The 17518-nt window shown below is 33.0% G+C and overlaps 1 protein-coding gene across 3 annotated transcripts in view; it reads right to left on the reverse strand.

Annotated features, from left to right (window-relative positions):
* Positions 1-17518, reverse strand: part of ROCK1 (Rho associated coiled-coil containing protein kinase 1) — a 158449-nt gene that overhangs the window by 107951 nt on the left and 32980 nt on the right. For all 3 annotated transcript variants that reach the window (XM_023241802.2, XM_023241801.2, XM_011288079.4), the window contains exon 2: positions 12926-13007. In XM_023241802.2, the coding sequence (XP_023097570.1) occupies positions 12926-13007 (82 nt within the window). The remainder of the gene's footprint in view (positions 1-12925; positions 13008-17518) is intronic.

Raw genomic sequence — 17518 nt, forward strand, 5'->3', positions numbered from 1 at the left:
TGACATTATCCTACTATTCTCTTACTTGCTCAATCCTCTCCAGCCACAATGGCTTCTTCCTTGCTGCTTCTCAAACATGTCAGGTATATTCCGCTCTTAAAGCCTTCACACTGGCTATTCCTCTGTATATCATGCCCTTCCCTCAAACATCTGCTTGGTTAGTTCTCTCAAGTACTTCAATGATTTTCTCAAATGTCATTTTTTAGTGAATACCACTCTAGTTACCTTATCTAAAACTGCAAAAGTCTCAAAACTTCCAGTCCTTCTTACAGTGTTCTATTTTTTCCTATAATAAATATCAACTTCTTTGTTCTTTACTGAATTTATTTCATATAAAATTATAAGTTTGGTAAGCCCACATTAATTCTAAGACCAATAAATAGGATTATGTAACCATTAGACCCTTTTACCAATATCTGATTGTCTACTGTGTTGAGTCAAGTGATGCTGGCAGAAAGCTAAGATTCAGAGAAGTGAAATATTGCTCCACAGCACAGTAAGCAAAAAATGAAATAGGCAAATTGAGTCACAAATACACACCATAAATCTTGACAGGCCACTAACTAGCTAATCCGTCTGTACATAATCACAAGTTGCCAAAAGAGACAGAAAGTTTTATAATTTATAGTTTCAGGGTTCCAACAATTCAAAAAGATTTCAATCTTATACAGTCTTCAATCTAACTTTCTAGCAATCAAATGGATGATTTTTCTTAAGGATCTTAAAAAAAAAAAAAAAAAGACCATGCTTCATATCCAGTGAATTCTACTAGAAATTTGCCCTAAGGAAATTAGATATAATGTGGAACCAAGATTTTTACAATGTTTTTTAAAATCTAAATATTAAATAATTTTACATACATATAATGGAGTATCAGGTGACATTTAAAATTGTGTTGTTAAAAGAATAATCATATAGAACAATAGTCAACATACAATGTTGAGCAATGAAACAATAAACAACTGCACAAATATATAAACACAAATACATAATCGGTATGTGTAAACAGAAAAGACCAGAAGGAACTACACCAAAACAAAAATTATAGTCACTTCTGAGTGCAGTGTGATTTCAGAGTATTTTATTACTCACATATTTCAAGTTTTCTATAATTACTATTGCTTTCTACTGAGAAAAAGACATATTTGCTTAGTCTAGGATCCAAGATTATAAACTGCACCATAATTTTATGTACCGCTACAGACTGTAAGACACATCCCAATTGCTAAATAAGTTTTTTTTAATGTCAGGACGGGGGCACCTGGGTGGCTCAATTGGTTAAGTGTCCGACGTTGGCTCCAGGTCATGATCTTGCAGATCATGAGTTCGAGCCCTGTATCCAGCTCTGTGCTGACAGTGTCGAGCCTGGAGCCTGCATTGGATTCAGTGTCTCCCTCTCTCTCTGCCCCTCCCCCTCATGCTGTCTCTCTCTCTCTCTCTCTCAAAAATAAATAAACATAAAAAAATAAATAAAATGTCAGGATGAAATATGGTAATAAAAGCTATGCATAATACACTGACCAAAATACTGCTACTCTTTGCCTAAAGAAACCAGTATACCTTTATACTTTTGAAGTAGTCAAACAAAGCATTTCTAAAAGGCTCTAAAATTACATAAAACTTATCTATAAAATCTACAATGTAATATTCAATTCTATAAAAATCTGATCATTTCAATGCAAAAATTATTTTATGCCCAAATCTTTGAACAAAATTCAAACTCCAGGAAGATGTGCCGTGTTTTGCCAGTGTACACACCCACAAGCACACACATACACAGAGTAATCCAGTTTGAGAAATAGATGGGGAAGGAAGATAAACCCAAACTCCTTAACACAGTATAAAATGGCTTTTAGACCTTGTCACTGTCTGATTCTCCAGTCTTTTATTTCTATTTCCCCCAGTATGCTCTACCAATGTCCAGTCACTTGCAATTTCCCACATTACCATACTGGTTCACATCTCCATACATTTGCAGACACTGATCATCAGCCTGAAGTGACCTGTCCTACTTTATCTGACCAAGTTACTATCAAATAATATCTAATTCTGTATGTATCTCCTCTTCAGCCATTGCTGATCCTCTCAAGCAGATAGAATAAATCCCTCTCCTCTGAGACACCACTACTACTTGATTATTTCATCTATCAATCTGGACTGAAATCGCTTATATAGCTATGTTTTTTCTAGTATATAGTACATATAATACATTCCCATTTCCTTAAGGATAGAGACCACACTTCATTCGTGGATACGTCCCTGATGTACATATATACTCAATGATACTGAAACATTAAAAACATTTAATGATATAAATGGAGACAATCAACTACATGCAGCTTTTACCTACTCAGGAACAAAAGAAAAGTCACACATATTTACTCCAAAATAATAAAAGTATATATTTTAAAAATCAATCTTGTATTTCTCATAGAATTACCATATGACCCAGCAATTCCACTTCTAGGTATCTACCCCAGAGAAATGAAAACACAAGTCTACAAATACTTGTTCACAGTCATAGCAGGATTATTCATGGTAGACAGAAAGTAGAAACAATACAAATGGTCATCAACAGATAAACAGATACACAAAATGTGGTAGGTATATTTATTCAATGGAATATTATTTGGCAATTAAAAAGAATACATGCTACAACATAGATAATACATTGAATAAATCATGCTAAGTCCAAAAAATGTCACAAAAGACCACATATAATTCCATCTGTAGGTAATGTTTATTACCTATAGGAAACTAAATAGACATAAAATAGATTAGTCCTTGCTTAGGGCTGGGGAAATTAGGGGAAAATGTGGAGTGACTGCTAATGTGTATGGGGTTTATGAGGTTATGAAATGTTCTAAAAGTGACTAGTAATGGCTACACAACTAAAAATACACACAAAACAATGAATTGTACACTTTAAATGAATGAATTTTACAGAATATAAATTACATCTCAATAAAGCTATTTAATGAATCAATCTTGGGTTTGGCAATGATTTTTATGCACAACACCAAAAGCACAATCCATAACAGAAATAATTGATAAATCAGACTTTCAAAATAAAAAACTTCTGTGTGAAAGACTACATACAACCTTTTGAGTCTGGAGGTGGAGCTTACTGATCACCCTGACCATAAGTATGGGCAGAACAAGTAACCAGATTGCAAACGACAGGTTTTGGAAAGGGAAAATGGTAATTTTCCAGCCTGACAGACACTATTTGAAACCAAGTGATGAAAGTTAACATTACCAGTGATAAATCATGATGCTATCACAGAACCAGAACCCCAGTCTAACATCAGACAAACACAAATTGACTACAAAATACCTGATCAGTAATCTTCAAAACTGTCATAAAAAAAGGTCATAAAAAATAAGCAAAGACTGGGGTGCCTGGGTGGCTCAGTCAGTTAAGCATCCAACTTTGGCTCAGGTTATGATCTTGCGGCTCATGAGTTCAAGTACCAGGTCGGGGTCTGTGCTGACAGCTCAGAGCCTGGAGCCTGCTTCAGATTCTGTTTCCCTTTCTCTCTGCCCCTCCACCACTCATGCTCTCTCTCAAAAATAAACATTAAAAAAAATTTTTTTAAATAAGCAAAGACTGAGAAACTATCACAGACTAGAGGAGACTAAGAAGAAATGAAAACTAAATACAATGTAATACTCTAGATTGGATTCTGGAACCAAGAGCTTAGTGAAAAAACTGGTATTTAAGTATTTAACTAGTTAACAGTAATATATCAATTTAATTTGTTATTTTTGCCAATGAGCCATGGTTACAGGAGATACTAACGTTAGGGTAAGGACATACAGGAATTTCTATTTTTGCAACTCTTCCATAAGTTTATTATAACATAATTTATTTTAAAAATAAATAAAGAGGATACTTAACATTTCTTTTTAAAAAATCTAATTTAGTGTTATTTTATTTGTAATAGCTTCAAACAAACTTTTGTAATATACTAGGTCACACTGCATAGTTTATTCAATTTTATGGCTATTTTTAAAATTCCAACTTTTGGGGCGCCTGGGTGGCGCAGTCGGTTAAGCGTCCGACTTCAGCCAGGTCACAATCTCGCGGTCCATGAGTTCGAGCCCCGCGTCGGGCTCTGGGCTGATGGCTCAGAGCCTGGAGCCTGTTTCCGATTCTGTGTCTCCCTCTCTCTCTGCCCCTCCCCCGTTCATGCTCTGTCTCTCTCTGTCCCAAAAATAAAAAAAAATAAAAAAATAAAAAATTCCAACTTTTATACCACCTTCTGGTATAAAACTGCATTTGGCACTAAGTATCAAAATGCAAACTGGATATAACTTTTGACTCAACAATTCCTGGACTCACTCCAAAGAAAGGAGCAGCAAGTACACATCAAACTGTATGTACAAGAACTTTCATCACAGCCTTATTTATAATAGTGAAAAACCGGAAGGACCCTAAGCGTCCACCATTACAGAAACAGTTTTTTTAAATTAAGATAGATTCATTAAATGGAATACACATATTCATTTTTAAAAATGTATTATCTATATTTATTGACATAGAAACTATTTTGCAACTTACTTTTCATGGAAAGTATCACACTGTGGATAGCTGAAAGATTTCACCCATTGATTTATGTTTGTGTTCTAACTTTTTGACCTAACAACAACACAGATTTGCTATGATGAACATTCCTATACACTTATAGAGCTGTTTTTGCAGGATATATTTAAGTAAAAGATTAGGTTATGCTCATGAACATTATTAGTTTTAAAATACACTGTCCAACTGCCCTTCAAAATGACTGCACCAATTTTCACTCTCACTTAACAGTCACCAATCCTAGGTATTATTCTTTCTTATTTTTCTCATTCAGATGTGGGGGGTAGGGGAGCCTATTTCTTATTTTAACCCATATTTGTTGAAATATTAATGGATTTGTTCAACTGTTAACTACTCAGTTGTCATTTACAGATTTTCTCCTTTATACTACATATTCAGTTACTGTGTCCATTTAAAAAAATTTTTTTCTTATTGATTAGAAGGATCTCTTCCTATATTAGAAATATAATTCTATTAATACATTATAATTCTTTCAGTTTATTAGTGTTCTTTAAATATTTCTTTCCTTATATAGTTTTGATAAGGCAAAAATCTGTCAATGTTTCCTTTACAGTTGCTAGTCCTCAGATCTTGCTTTTAAAAAAAGACATTCCCCCCCCCCCCAAAAAAAGACATTCCTTACTTGAAGACTATAAATATAATACATTTAAATTCATCTAGTACCTTATGTCTTTACATTTGAGACTGAAATTCATTTTCTCTTCATATGGATATCGAATATAAATTACTGAACAATCTACCTTTTTCCCAATGACACTAAGTGTCATGTTAAGTTTACTTCAAATTTTCATGTAATTAAAAAGTATGCTTCTGGACTCTCTTTTGGTTCATTTCCTTCAAAAATTACTATTTTTCTTATATTTCAGTATACAGTTGAAGAATTAATCCCAATATATTAAGACTACAATCCTGTTCCCATCTCCCCAAAACAGAGATACATTCACCATTCACATGCTAGAGTTACCAAAATATGTAAGCCATTTATAGACCTAATACACAGACACATACACAGACACACACAGACACACACACACACACACACAATCAAACTTGTCAAAATCTTAGTACATTTCAATGCCTTCTGGCTGAAATATGTCCCACATTAATGCATGCTCATTTTTATACCTTCATACTTAGCAGTGGAGTTTTTAAATGCCACTACCAAATGGTAGTTTTACATTTTTATCAGAAGAACCTGAAAATGGAATTGTATGCTAATCACAACACATGATCAATATTATGTATTTATATCTTCTTCTTCTCACATTTATCCTTCTTAAATGTAGAATAGCATATATAGGTAGTACATAAATTGTTTTTATCATTGTTGCTCCTTAGAATTCCCCAAAAAGTATACATCTCTAACTACATCAAACTTTGTATTCAAAGTAGATAAAACAGTCTTTAATTTTACTATAGATAATGTAATACTCATCTTCAATATTATAGTACATGATTTTACAAATATAATGAGATACTCTTAGGAGAAACTAACCACCAACATTAAAATAAGGGGTTTTCTACAAGTCATAAAAATGTGTGATGCTTTGTTTTAATTATTATTATAAGAGAAATATATAAGAGAAAAAGTTTTCCTTTTTCTATTGAGCAATATGTACCTTTTGTGTAATTCTACAAGCAGCTAAGGCAAACAGTCAAGTTGTTTTTACTTCTTTAGATGAACAATGGATTCACTGACAATATCAGCATAATATGCTGAACTGAAAATAATTTATTTCTCCTTCATGTTTTTTAATACAAGATAACTGCTTACTGATTTTGATCACCAGGCAATGAATAGCTAATTTAAAGGTAACAGTAACATTCGGTTACCATAATAATCATTTAAGAAGCAGAAAGGTTTCATGATTTTACAAATCTTAAAAGCATGGAAAAAAAGCATTTTATGTTTTAAAACATGCCAGAGTAAAGACATATTAAAACTTCAAGACAGGGGAAGGAGGAACAAACTTTCTAATGATCATTTATGCTTGTTTGCATATAAACAAATACCTAATTTGATGTTTAACCTCATTTTTGGAAGGAAAAGAGAAAACAGAAGTTAAACTCCATTTTATGAAACATTAAAATATTGTATGATTGGTTACAAAATATAATTACTTGGAAAAATAAAAACTTAAGATACAACCCTTTTACAATGATAAATGTAAATTATCCTTTGATATAATAATTTAATATAATGATACATACAATGATTTACACCTTAAAATAACAGAAACTTCTGAAAGAAATTTATTTTCTACATCTCAACCAAAATTATTTTGTTCTTGTCATATGTGGCTTGTTTGTTGATCTTTCTGTATGCTTGTTTTTGATTTGGATGATTTTATGTGGGTGGCTTTCTTTTTAGAAATCACTATTCTGAGAAAGTTTAACAAGGACTAAATACGTATATCAATTCTAGGCTAGCGTTCACATCTGGAAGAGGAAGACATGAGGCCCAAAGCTTAGGGTGTAACTTAACATCTTATTTTGAACAAAAGATCAAAAGCAAATAGGGCAAAGAATTAACTACTAACTTATTCATGATCATGGACATGTAGATATGTATTGTATTATCATCAATTCATTTGAAATATGTGGTAATAAAAAACAATTTAAAAAGACAATGATCATATCCAAACTCTACTAACAAAAGGATACTTTTTAGATCATCTCTAACAAGCCAGCATTTAAGCTCTAATACATTAACAAATATTTAATGAGTAACTAACATTCAGTCAGGTTTTGCTATACAAATACAAATGCCCCGGGTTTCATGACACTTTCAATCTACTGATGAGGGAAGGAGAAGAGGAATGGATACTAATCAAATAATCACAAAAATAAATATAACCTAACTGTGATAAGTGCACAAGATGCCATGAAAGCACATGCCTAGCAGCAGTATATCTGACCTAGCACAAGGGGCTAGGAAACTAAAGTGAAGCCTAATTTGAAATTTAAAGGATGACTCTTAAGTTGGATGGGGTTAGAAGGAATTTTAGAAGGAGGAGGGCAACACTGAAAAGTACTGTGGAGATGATACCAAAGTATCTTCTAAAAAGTAAATGTAAGCTGTATGGTGGAGGTGTAAGGAAACAAGGAGTAGCAGTACACATAAGAATGTAACTTGGGGGCGCCTGGGTGTCTCAGTCGGTTAAGCCTCCAACTTTGGCTCAGGTCATGATCTCACAGTTTGTGAGTTTGAGCCCGGGGCAGGCTCTGTGCTGACAGCTCAGAGCCTGGAGCCTGCTTCAGATTCTGTGTCTCCCTCTCTCTCTGCCCATCCCCTGCTTGTTCTCTGCCTCTTTCTCTCTCAAAAAATAAACATTAAAAATTTTTTTTAAAAAATGTAACTTGAAAGGTTATATAGCAAACTGTATGAAAGGCTGGGAGTGAGATTTGACTTAAGCAATTTGCAGTCACAACTGAGGGAAGGAAAAGAGCATGCAATTGGCATCTAGAAGGTAGAGGCCAGGGATACTGACTGGTAAACATCATACAATGCAAAGGACAGCCCCTCCTGCCAACAGTGCCACTTTAGACTAGAAACACTGGTGTAAAATGAACTGAACAGAAAAGCTATAGTATGTTACCATTAAGTATCATTTCTAGGGTTTTTTTGTTTGTTTTTATCCAAACAAATGCTCTCTATCATATTTTTACTCTCAGGTTCATGGAATTTCTCACACACTGCTCTTCCCTCCTCTATAATCTTTTTTTAGACTGTTAGATTTGTTTAATAAGTTTGCTTTTCTACTAACATAATTAACAATCTTATACCCCAAGTCTCAGTGGCATTCATAATGGTTTACAAATATATAGTCATAATCACTGTTCCCAAATTTTCTCTTTCTCCTCCTCCCAATGCACTCCCCTAAACATGTTTCTTCTAAAATGTGACTAACTCCCATCATTTTATTTGGATCTCTAACCCTGACTTAAAATTCACCTTAAAATATTTCTTAGTTATGTGAGGATGATAAACATTTTCTTTGTAGTCCTTTTCATTCAGGTATCATACACCAGAGTCCAGAAAAGAGTCATTCAGGTATCATACACCAGAGTCCAGAAAAGCAAATCTTTATATTTAACTAATTATTCAGTTAAATGGTCAGATTGTTTCCCTTTTAGTCTGTAAACATTCTTCAATACAAAGGGATGAAAATTAACAGCTTGTAATATAATTAGGCCTGAAGTTTAAAATATTTCAAACTGCTATACTTTAAAGTTGTTACACTCTAGTAAGACTTTAGCTGAATTACTGAAGAGAATGATTTTATCCCATATTCCAGGTATATTTTTAGATCACTATATATGATAACTGTCAACAAAAACCAATTTAAACATTCACCTTTAGTAAAAAATTTTGATGTACTCAATAACAAAAGCTATAAATATCCATATAATTGCATAATGTAAAATATGATCATCCCCTGAAGATCTATTACTCTGTGTGAAATACAACTTGAATTAAAGGGGGATGTTATGTCATACAGACAGAATGATACAGTGTACCCTTTTGTGCCTGGCCTTTTCCACTTACTACAATGTTCTTGAGATTTACTGACGTTGTTGCACAGTTAGAATTTACATATTTTCCACTTACTACAATGTTCTTGAGATTTACTGACGTTGTTGCACATATCAGAATTTACTTAATTTAATTTACTTTAATTTACTCCTGTTTACTACTGAGTATTCCATTATATGGATATACCACAATTTGTTTACCCATTTACCAACTGATGGGCATTTGAGCAGCTTCCAGTTTACAGCAATTTTGAATAAAGCCACCTTAAACATTCTCATAGAGGTCTCTGTGTGTACATTTGGTTTCATTTCTCTTGGATAAATACCCAGAAGTGGGATTCCTGGGTCGTAAGGTAAATGCATGTATAATTTTATAAGAAAAATGCCAACTGTTTTCCAGAGCGCCTTACCATTTTACAAACCACCCAGCAACATGCCAGAGTTCAATTGCTCCACATTTTCATATATTCTTGATATTGTCAGCTTTAAAATTTTAGTTATTCTTATAGATGTGTTATGGTATCTCACTGTGGCCGTAATTTGGAACTGCCCAATGACTAAACAATGTTGCATACTGGCCAACTGTATGTCTTCTCTGGAGAAATGTCTATTCAATTGACTTGCCTATTTTTAAATTGGGTTGTCTTTTTATTGTTTCTTTAGTTGCTTAAACTTTAGGTATTATATCTAAGAAACTGACTAATCCAAGACCATGAAGATTTATGCCAATGTTTTCCTTTACAGAGAGTTTCATAGTTTGGTTCTTACATTCTGAATGACTTTTCTATATGGTGTGAGTTAAGAGTCCAACTTCATTCTTTTAACTATAGATAACCAGTTGTCTGAGCACCATTTGTTGAAAGACCATTCTTTCCCTTTTCACAGGTTTTGCAACTATTTTCTCCTAGTCTATGGCTCTTATTTTCATTTTCCTAGCAATGTCTTCTGAAGAGAAAAAGTTTGAATTTTGATGAAGTCTCATCTATCTTCTTTTAAAAGTAGTCTGTGCTATTTGTGTCCCATCTAAAAAATTATTGCCTAACCAGTCACAAATATTTTCTGTGTTTTCTTCCAGAAGTGCTATTTTAGCTTTTAAATCTAGGTCTATGAAAAATTTTGAGTTAATTTTTATATATGGTGTGAAGTAAGGCTTGCATTTGAATTACCTTGTCAAAAATAAATCGATGGTTATGTATTTCTGAAGTCTCTATTTTGTTCTATTTATTTTATGTATTTATTCTTTCATTAATATATACTGTCTTGATCTTGAAATCCTGTAGTATTAGTTCTCCAACCTGGCTCTTACTTTCCAAAATTGCTTTGGCTATTCCAGATCCTTCACATTTTCATATGAATTTTAGAACTGCTGGTCACTTTAGAGAAAAAAAAAGGCTTCTCAGGTTCTGAGAATAAAGGATTCTATTTATCAGTTAATATGAGGACTCTTAACATATTATTATTGAATTGTCCAATCCATGAACACTGAATATACATTCTTTTTTTTTTTTTTTGGTCTTCTGTAATTTCTCAGTAATATGTAGTTTTCAGTATACAAGTCTGATACAGATTTTGTCAAATTTATCCTTAAATCAGCCATGTTTTTGCTTCTATTATAAACAACGCTATATTTGTTATGTCAATTTCAAATCGGTTATTGCTAATATAAAGAAATAGAGGGGCGTCTGGGTGGCGCAGTCGGTTAAGCGTCCGACTTCAGCCAGGTCATGACCTCGCGGTCCGTGGGTTCGAGCCCCGCGTCGGGCTCTGGGCTGATGGCTCAGAGCCTGGAGCCTGTTTCCGATTCTGTGTCTCCCTCTCTCTCTGCCCCTCCCCCGTTCATGCTCTGTCTCTCTCTGTCCCAAAAATAAATAAACGTTGAAAAAAAAAAAAAAAAAAGAAATAGAATTGCTTTTTGCATATTAATCTTCTAATTTGCAGCTTTGTTGAACTTAATTAGTTCTTGTAGGTTTTTTGGTAGAATCTTGAGATTTTTATGTATACAAAAGCATGTTGTCTGAATTTTTACTTCTTCCTTTTTAATCTATATGATTTTTTTTAATTTTACCTTACTGTACTGTCTAGAACTTCCAGGACAATGTTGAATGAAAGTGGTAAGAGCAGACAGACTTGCCTCTTCATGATCTTACGAGGAAAGCATTTGGTCATACACAACTAAATACAATCTAACTGTAGGTTTTTTTGTGGATTCTTTTTATCAGGGTAAGGAAGTTTCCTTAGTTTTCAGAGAGATATTTTTAAATCATGAATGGATACCTAATCTTATCAAATGCATTTTCTGCATTTCCTGAATGATATTATGGATTTTCTTTTTTAATACATTACTATGGTAAATTACACTAATTGATTTTTGAACCTTAAATTTTACAGTGTAATCCTGGTATACACCCTTCTTTATCACAATTTTTACATAATGCTAGATCCAATTTGCTAAAATTTTGTTATGTTACTCTGTACTTTTCTCCAATTTAAAAACTAAACTATTTAAGTTTATCAGTTAAAAATTTACTTTAGGCTTTATACTTTCACTTTATTTTACTTATTTCTACTGTGGCTTATGATATTTCTATTTATAAAAATATGTAATATAAAGGCATATTTACTATTATGAAAGTAATAATATTGTATAGTAAAATGAGTAATAGCTTAAGAAAGCATGCGTTCCAATCTTTGCTAGCCTATTTTACAAAATCATACAGCACCACCCCCTTGTACTAATAAGCATTTATTCTATGCCTCCCATCAAATAAGAAATGGTCCAGATTCTCCACTTTTTAAGTTTTTTTGCTCTATTTTTGAGTATATTAGGTTGATAAGCAAATGTAACAGTAATAAAATGGTCCTGTAACTTCAGTAAGATGTGAGAAATTAAGAAAACTTATACTTAAAAAGTTCCCAATTCAGACTCTGGCACCAATTACAAAATTAAATCAGACTGGATATTTTTATAAAGAAGAAACTTAAAAAAATTAAATTGATTAACTGATTTAAAAAAATTAAAATTCTGAGGCAAGATTTCAAAGTGTAAAAACGATATAGAAATAGAACGAAGTAAAAAGATTTTACTACTTAGAAAAATAAAATTTTCTAACAAAACATATATAACTAAAATTGAATTTTAACATATTTTAAAACCAGCCTACCCCAAATGTATCACTATGTACAGAAAAGAAATAAAAAAATGGAGTGGGAATATTATATATCCAAATCTTATTGTCATTTTTTAAGATTAAAGTTTAAAACTATCTTAATAAATTCTTTAATCAAGTTTTAATTGATTAAATCTAATATTAAAATCCAAAAAAGTTTTTAGAAAAAAAAATCTGTAAAACCTAATATATAAGCCACCTTCCATGGAGAAAATTCTCATTATCTCATTGGTAGGAGAGCTTTTCATATGCAATCTGTTCTTACCTGCAGGTATTGAAACAGCTAATAATTTACAAAAGAAAAATAAAGAATAAATATAACACTATTGATATTCAATATGCATGTATGTATATGATTATTTTAACTTACTTATTTTAGCCATTTACTTTTCGTTCCCTTTTCTGCAAAATATTTTATAAAATATTATAAAATATTCTCCTGTTAGGCATTCATATTAATAAACTAATAAAGTTTCTTTCTTATTTCCTATTATTTTATGTAGGAATTACTGATGAAATAACCAAAGAGTACACAGAAGAAAAAAAATATTGGCCTGAATTATCTAATATTTCATTATATAGAGTCTGTCATTAACCTCCACAAAAAATTACTTACATCTGCTTAAAAAGTTGTCAATATTTTTGTTTTTTCTTAAGGCAGGAAAATCCAAATCATATACCAAAGCATCCAATCCATCCTAAACAAATAAACAAACAAACAGTTAGTTTTGGGATCATACTATGAACACTTTCCTTTTTTATGAGTAAAGAATAACACACAACACAAACATTTTGTTTGTCCTCTCTCATACATCTTGCATTCAACACCTTTCACAAGATTACATGGGCGCTGGGAAGAAGAAAAAAATTGTTTTTATTTATTTCACATATAGATTTTTTACCTTCTAACTCTCCCAGTCTGAGAAGCAGCAAAATCACTATAAACTCACTACATAAAACTTCAACTCATGCCCTTTCCCTTTGAAATTGAAATTCCATTTCCCATGAAATTGTACTTTCACTCCCCCTTCCTACATTTATCTTTATTTGAGATACTCATCAAAAACAAATGGTGTACATTTGTGACTATAAATCTTTGACAAGATAGTAACTAAACAGTGACTGTTTGGTATAAAATAAATTCTGCATTTAGATAAATTTTTAATTATAAAAATATATTGCATTTTCATAAGAGTTCTCTTTCTGTGAAGCACTTTATAGGACAACCATTAGTAAAGGACAAAGGCTTTTACTTTTAGGTGGATTTTTAAACATTATCTCAGCAAGTGCAGAGCAGTGTGAAGGTGTACCAATCAATGCTCAAGTGGGAACACATCTATTCGGGTTATATCCATCTTGTGGCAGGAGCAAGAGGAATATTCAGATAATCCCAAGTAATCTTCATTTTATTTAGCTGGGGAAATTTAGCGGAGCCCAAGAATAAAAACAAAAGCAACAAGGGAAGACACACCTTCTGCAGACCCTGTACAGTCATGTTCATAAAAGGTTGAAGGAAAAATTAAAGTCAGAGGATATGCAGACTTTATACTTTGTGTTAAGCCACAGGTGTGATCACTCAGCTATTTTAGAACACAACTACTTAAAATATTTCGTTAAGAAACCAGAAAGCAGAGTCAAATTTACACACACTTTAAAATATATCATTGCATAAGTTGGAAACTGAACATGGAAAAAACAGGTAATAATACCAATGCTGTTGACTGCTTAAAAAGACCAATCCATTTGATACTGGCTTTTCAAAATATACAGGTTTGTGCAGATCTGAAGAAAAAGCTCCTTCACTAATGCAAATTCATCTATCTTCAAGATACATTTCCTCCTAATGGCTAACAGACACATAAAAAGATGCTCAACATCACTCAGCATCAGGGAAATACAAATCAAAATGACAATGAGATATCACCTCACACCTCTCAGAATGGCTAAAATTAACAACTCAGGAAACAACAGATGTTGGTGAGAATGTGGTGAAAGGGGAACACTTTTGCACTGCTGGTGGGAATGCAAACCGATGCAGCCACTCTGGAGAACAGGTTCCTCAAAAAATTAAAAACAGACCTACCCTATGACCCAGCAATTGCACTACTATGTATTTATCCCAAGAATACAAAAATGCTGACTTGAGAGGGCATATGCCCTGTATCTTGAAATAAACTGTTTATAGCAGTGCCATCAACAATAGACAAATTATGGAAAGAGCCCAAATGTCCATTGACTGATGAATTAAAAAGATGTGCGTGTGTGTGTGTGTGTGTGTGTGTGTGTGTGTGTAATGGAATATTACTTGGTGATCAAAAAGAATGAAATCTTGCCATTTGCAAAAACATGGATAGAGCTAGAAAGTATTATGATAAGCAGCATCAGAGAAAGACAAATATGATTTCACTCATATGTGGTATTTAAGAAACAAAACAGATGAACACAGGGGAAGGGAAGGAAAAAGAAGATTGAAAAAAACAAACAAACCTGAGCAAATCATAAGAAACTCTTAAATACACATAACAAATTGAGTGTTGCTGGAGGGGAGGTGAGTGGGGGGATGGGCTAAATGAATATGAGCATTAAGAAGGGTACTTGTTGGGATGAGCACTGGGTGTTATATGTAAGTGATGAATCACTAATTTTACTCCTGAAACCATTATTACACTATATGTTAACTAACTTGGGTTTAAATTAAAAAAGAAAAGAAAAGAAAAGAAAACTATGGGTGTCAAAAAAAAATACATATCCTAGACTCTTCTAAGCAATTTGAATATTTCTGGTAATTCTTTTTACAGAAAAAAAAAAAAAGACAGAACCTTTATATGGAAACATGATTTTTAGAAAGACCAGCTGATGCTTGGTCTAATCTAAACTGAAAAGCCAAACCAATAAGTATGTGAATTCACTATTTTCTAGGAAAAGACAAACATGAATTCAATAAAAAGACTTTTAAGTTAAGGCAGAAACCACAGTTAATATCTTGTTTTCTCCCACAGCACCTTGCAGAATGACCTGAACAAGTAGGCATAAAATGTACATTTAAGCCAGTGATTTTTATGCTCAACAGCAAAGGTATTACATTATTCAAGAAATACTTTTCTCAGATTAGATACTAAATGTCAGTGCATCGGGTTACTCCCCAAAATTAATCTATAGAGTAGTCCAAGTACTCCTGACTACACAATAAAAATTTTAGGCAATATTCTAGTACCTTAAAGTTGTCTGGAAAATGCCTGTACATATAAAGCAATAATCTCAACATATTTTATAATAACTATTATTTTAATAGTTTATAGTAAACATCTACTTCCAAAGATACTTGCCAATTTTAAAAGATTCAGAACTAAATTATAATAGCTTAAATTGTTTTTTTACTACCACATGAAACATTAAAAAATGTGGGAAATGTACATTAAATTTTACTCATATGCTCTCTTTGGTAAATATATTAAAGCAACTGCTTCCAATCTTACTCCATATAAGTTTTTTGTTGTTGTTGTTGTTGTTGTTTTTAAGGGTTTTTTTTTTGGTTTTTTTTACTAAATGTTAGGCACAAAAAAATCTCAAAAATTGCCTTGTTGAACCACTTCATCTTATAGCCAGGACAAATAGCAATCAGAAATACTGACTTGTCCAATACTAGCCAGCAACCTGTATCAGAATCAAAATGTTAACTCCTAGTTTACTACTTATAAATATAACATGACCATGATAAAAATATGATTGAAAAAATCCTGAATATCTCAAAAATGAAATTAGGAATTGAGAATATGTATATTTAAACTCAAGCTGTATTGTTAAAAAATTAACAGAAAACCACAAATCATTCTTCTAATTATAACTAGAAAGGTGTCTGGCTAGGATTCAAACTTGTTTTCTCTACTACTCTTTCTCCTACTCTTTCTTCTGCATGACCTTCACTAAACTACCTATAAAAACTGACAGTTCCCCTTGTCTTATTTTTTACTTCAATCTTCAAGCTAGATTTCAAGTGCTTTGAGTAAGCTAAGCCCCAGAACTGAGCATCACATTTTACTGATAACACAGTAGATAGTAAGACTATTGGTTCTCCTACCTCAACAATTATTTCCCCCTTCTACCTTCCTAATTTAACTTCAATTTTGTTCAAGCCACCCAACTTCCTCCACAAGACTATGAGCTCCCAGAAGTAGGGAGATGTTCCTCAGCATCAGGAGGATGGTTCTGATTAGTGTAATCTAAACCAAAATGGTGGCCCATTACTCTTGCCAATGTTCACTTTAAATACAGGAAGATGGTAATAAGCTGGCACCTGAAACATGAGGGAAAGTCTTCAGAAGGATTCTGGGGAAAATTTCTTCTCTCTTGAAAGTGATACATGTAAGAAATATCTAGGGGTGCCTGGGTGGCTCAGTCTGTGAAGTGTCCAACTTAAGCTCAGGTCGTAAGTTTGAGCCCTGCTCGAATGTGCTGACAGCTCAGAGCCTGGAACTTGTTTTGGATTCTGTGTCTCCCTCTCTCTCTGCCCCTCCTCCCCCATTTGTGCTCTGTCCCACTGTCTCTCAAAAATAAACATTAAAAAAATTTTTTAAAAAGAAATATCTTCCTTTCATGAGAAAATATCATGTCTGTACGTGACACATCAAATAACAGCAGCCATCTTGCAGCCTCAAGGGAAGTTGGCAGAGGACAAAGCCAAACACAATGATAATGATAGAGCCAAAGAATGGAAGGAACCTGGGTCCCTGATGATGTTTGTTGAATCACTGAATTAACCTACTCTGGAGCCAGTCTACACATACCTGAGAATGAATTGTCTGACTCAGCGTGCATCGGATTTTCTATTTCTTATAACTTAAAGCATCCTCGCTGAAATACTTAATAGCAGGGGTTCAATAAATGTCACTGCACTGAAATACAATTAACCAATGCATGAGCTATAGGACTTCTTGCACTGAAAGGGCAAGAGAACTGCCCATTTAATAGTCAAGACAGGGGAAAGATGGGGCTGACAAAAGTGTCACTCTTTGGTAAATGTTTGTATAACTGAACAGAACTATGCAGATGAAGGATTTTTGAGTCATGCTTCATAATAAAATGAATTCCAGATGGGTCAAAAGAATTCAAATAAATCAAAAGCATTTTGAAGAAAAAAAAACCAGTATATTTGCATGCTACCGTTGGGAGGACAAGTCACATAAACTTTCTGAGCCTGTTTTCTCCTCTG

This window comes from Felis catus, chromosome D3 (assembly GCF_018350175.1).
Source record: "Felis catus isolate Fca126 chromosome D3, F.catus_Fca126_mat1.0, whole genome shotgun sequence".
Lineage (NCBI taxonomy): Eukaryota > Metazoa > Chordata > Mammalia > Carnivora > Felidae > Felis > Felis catus.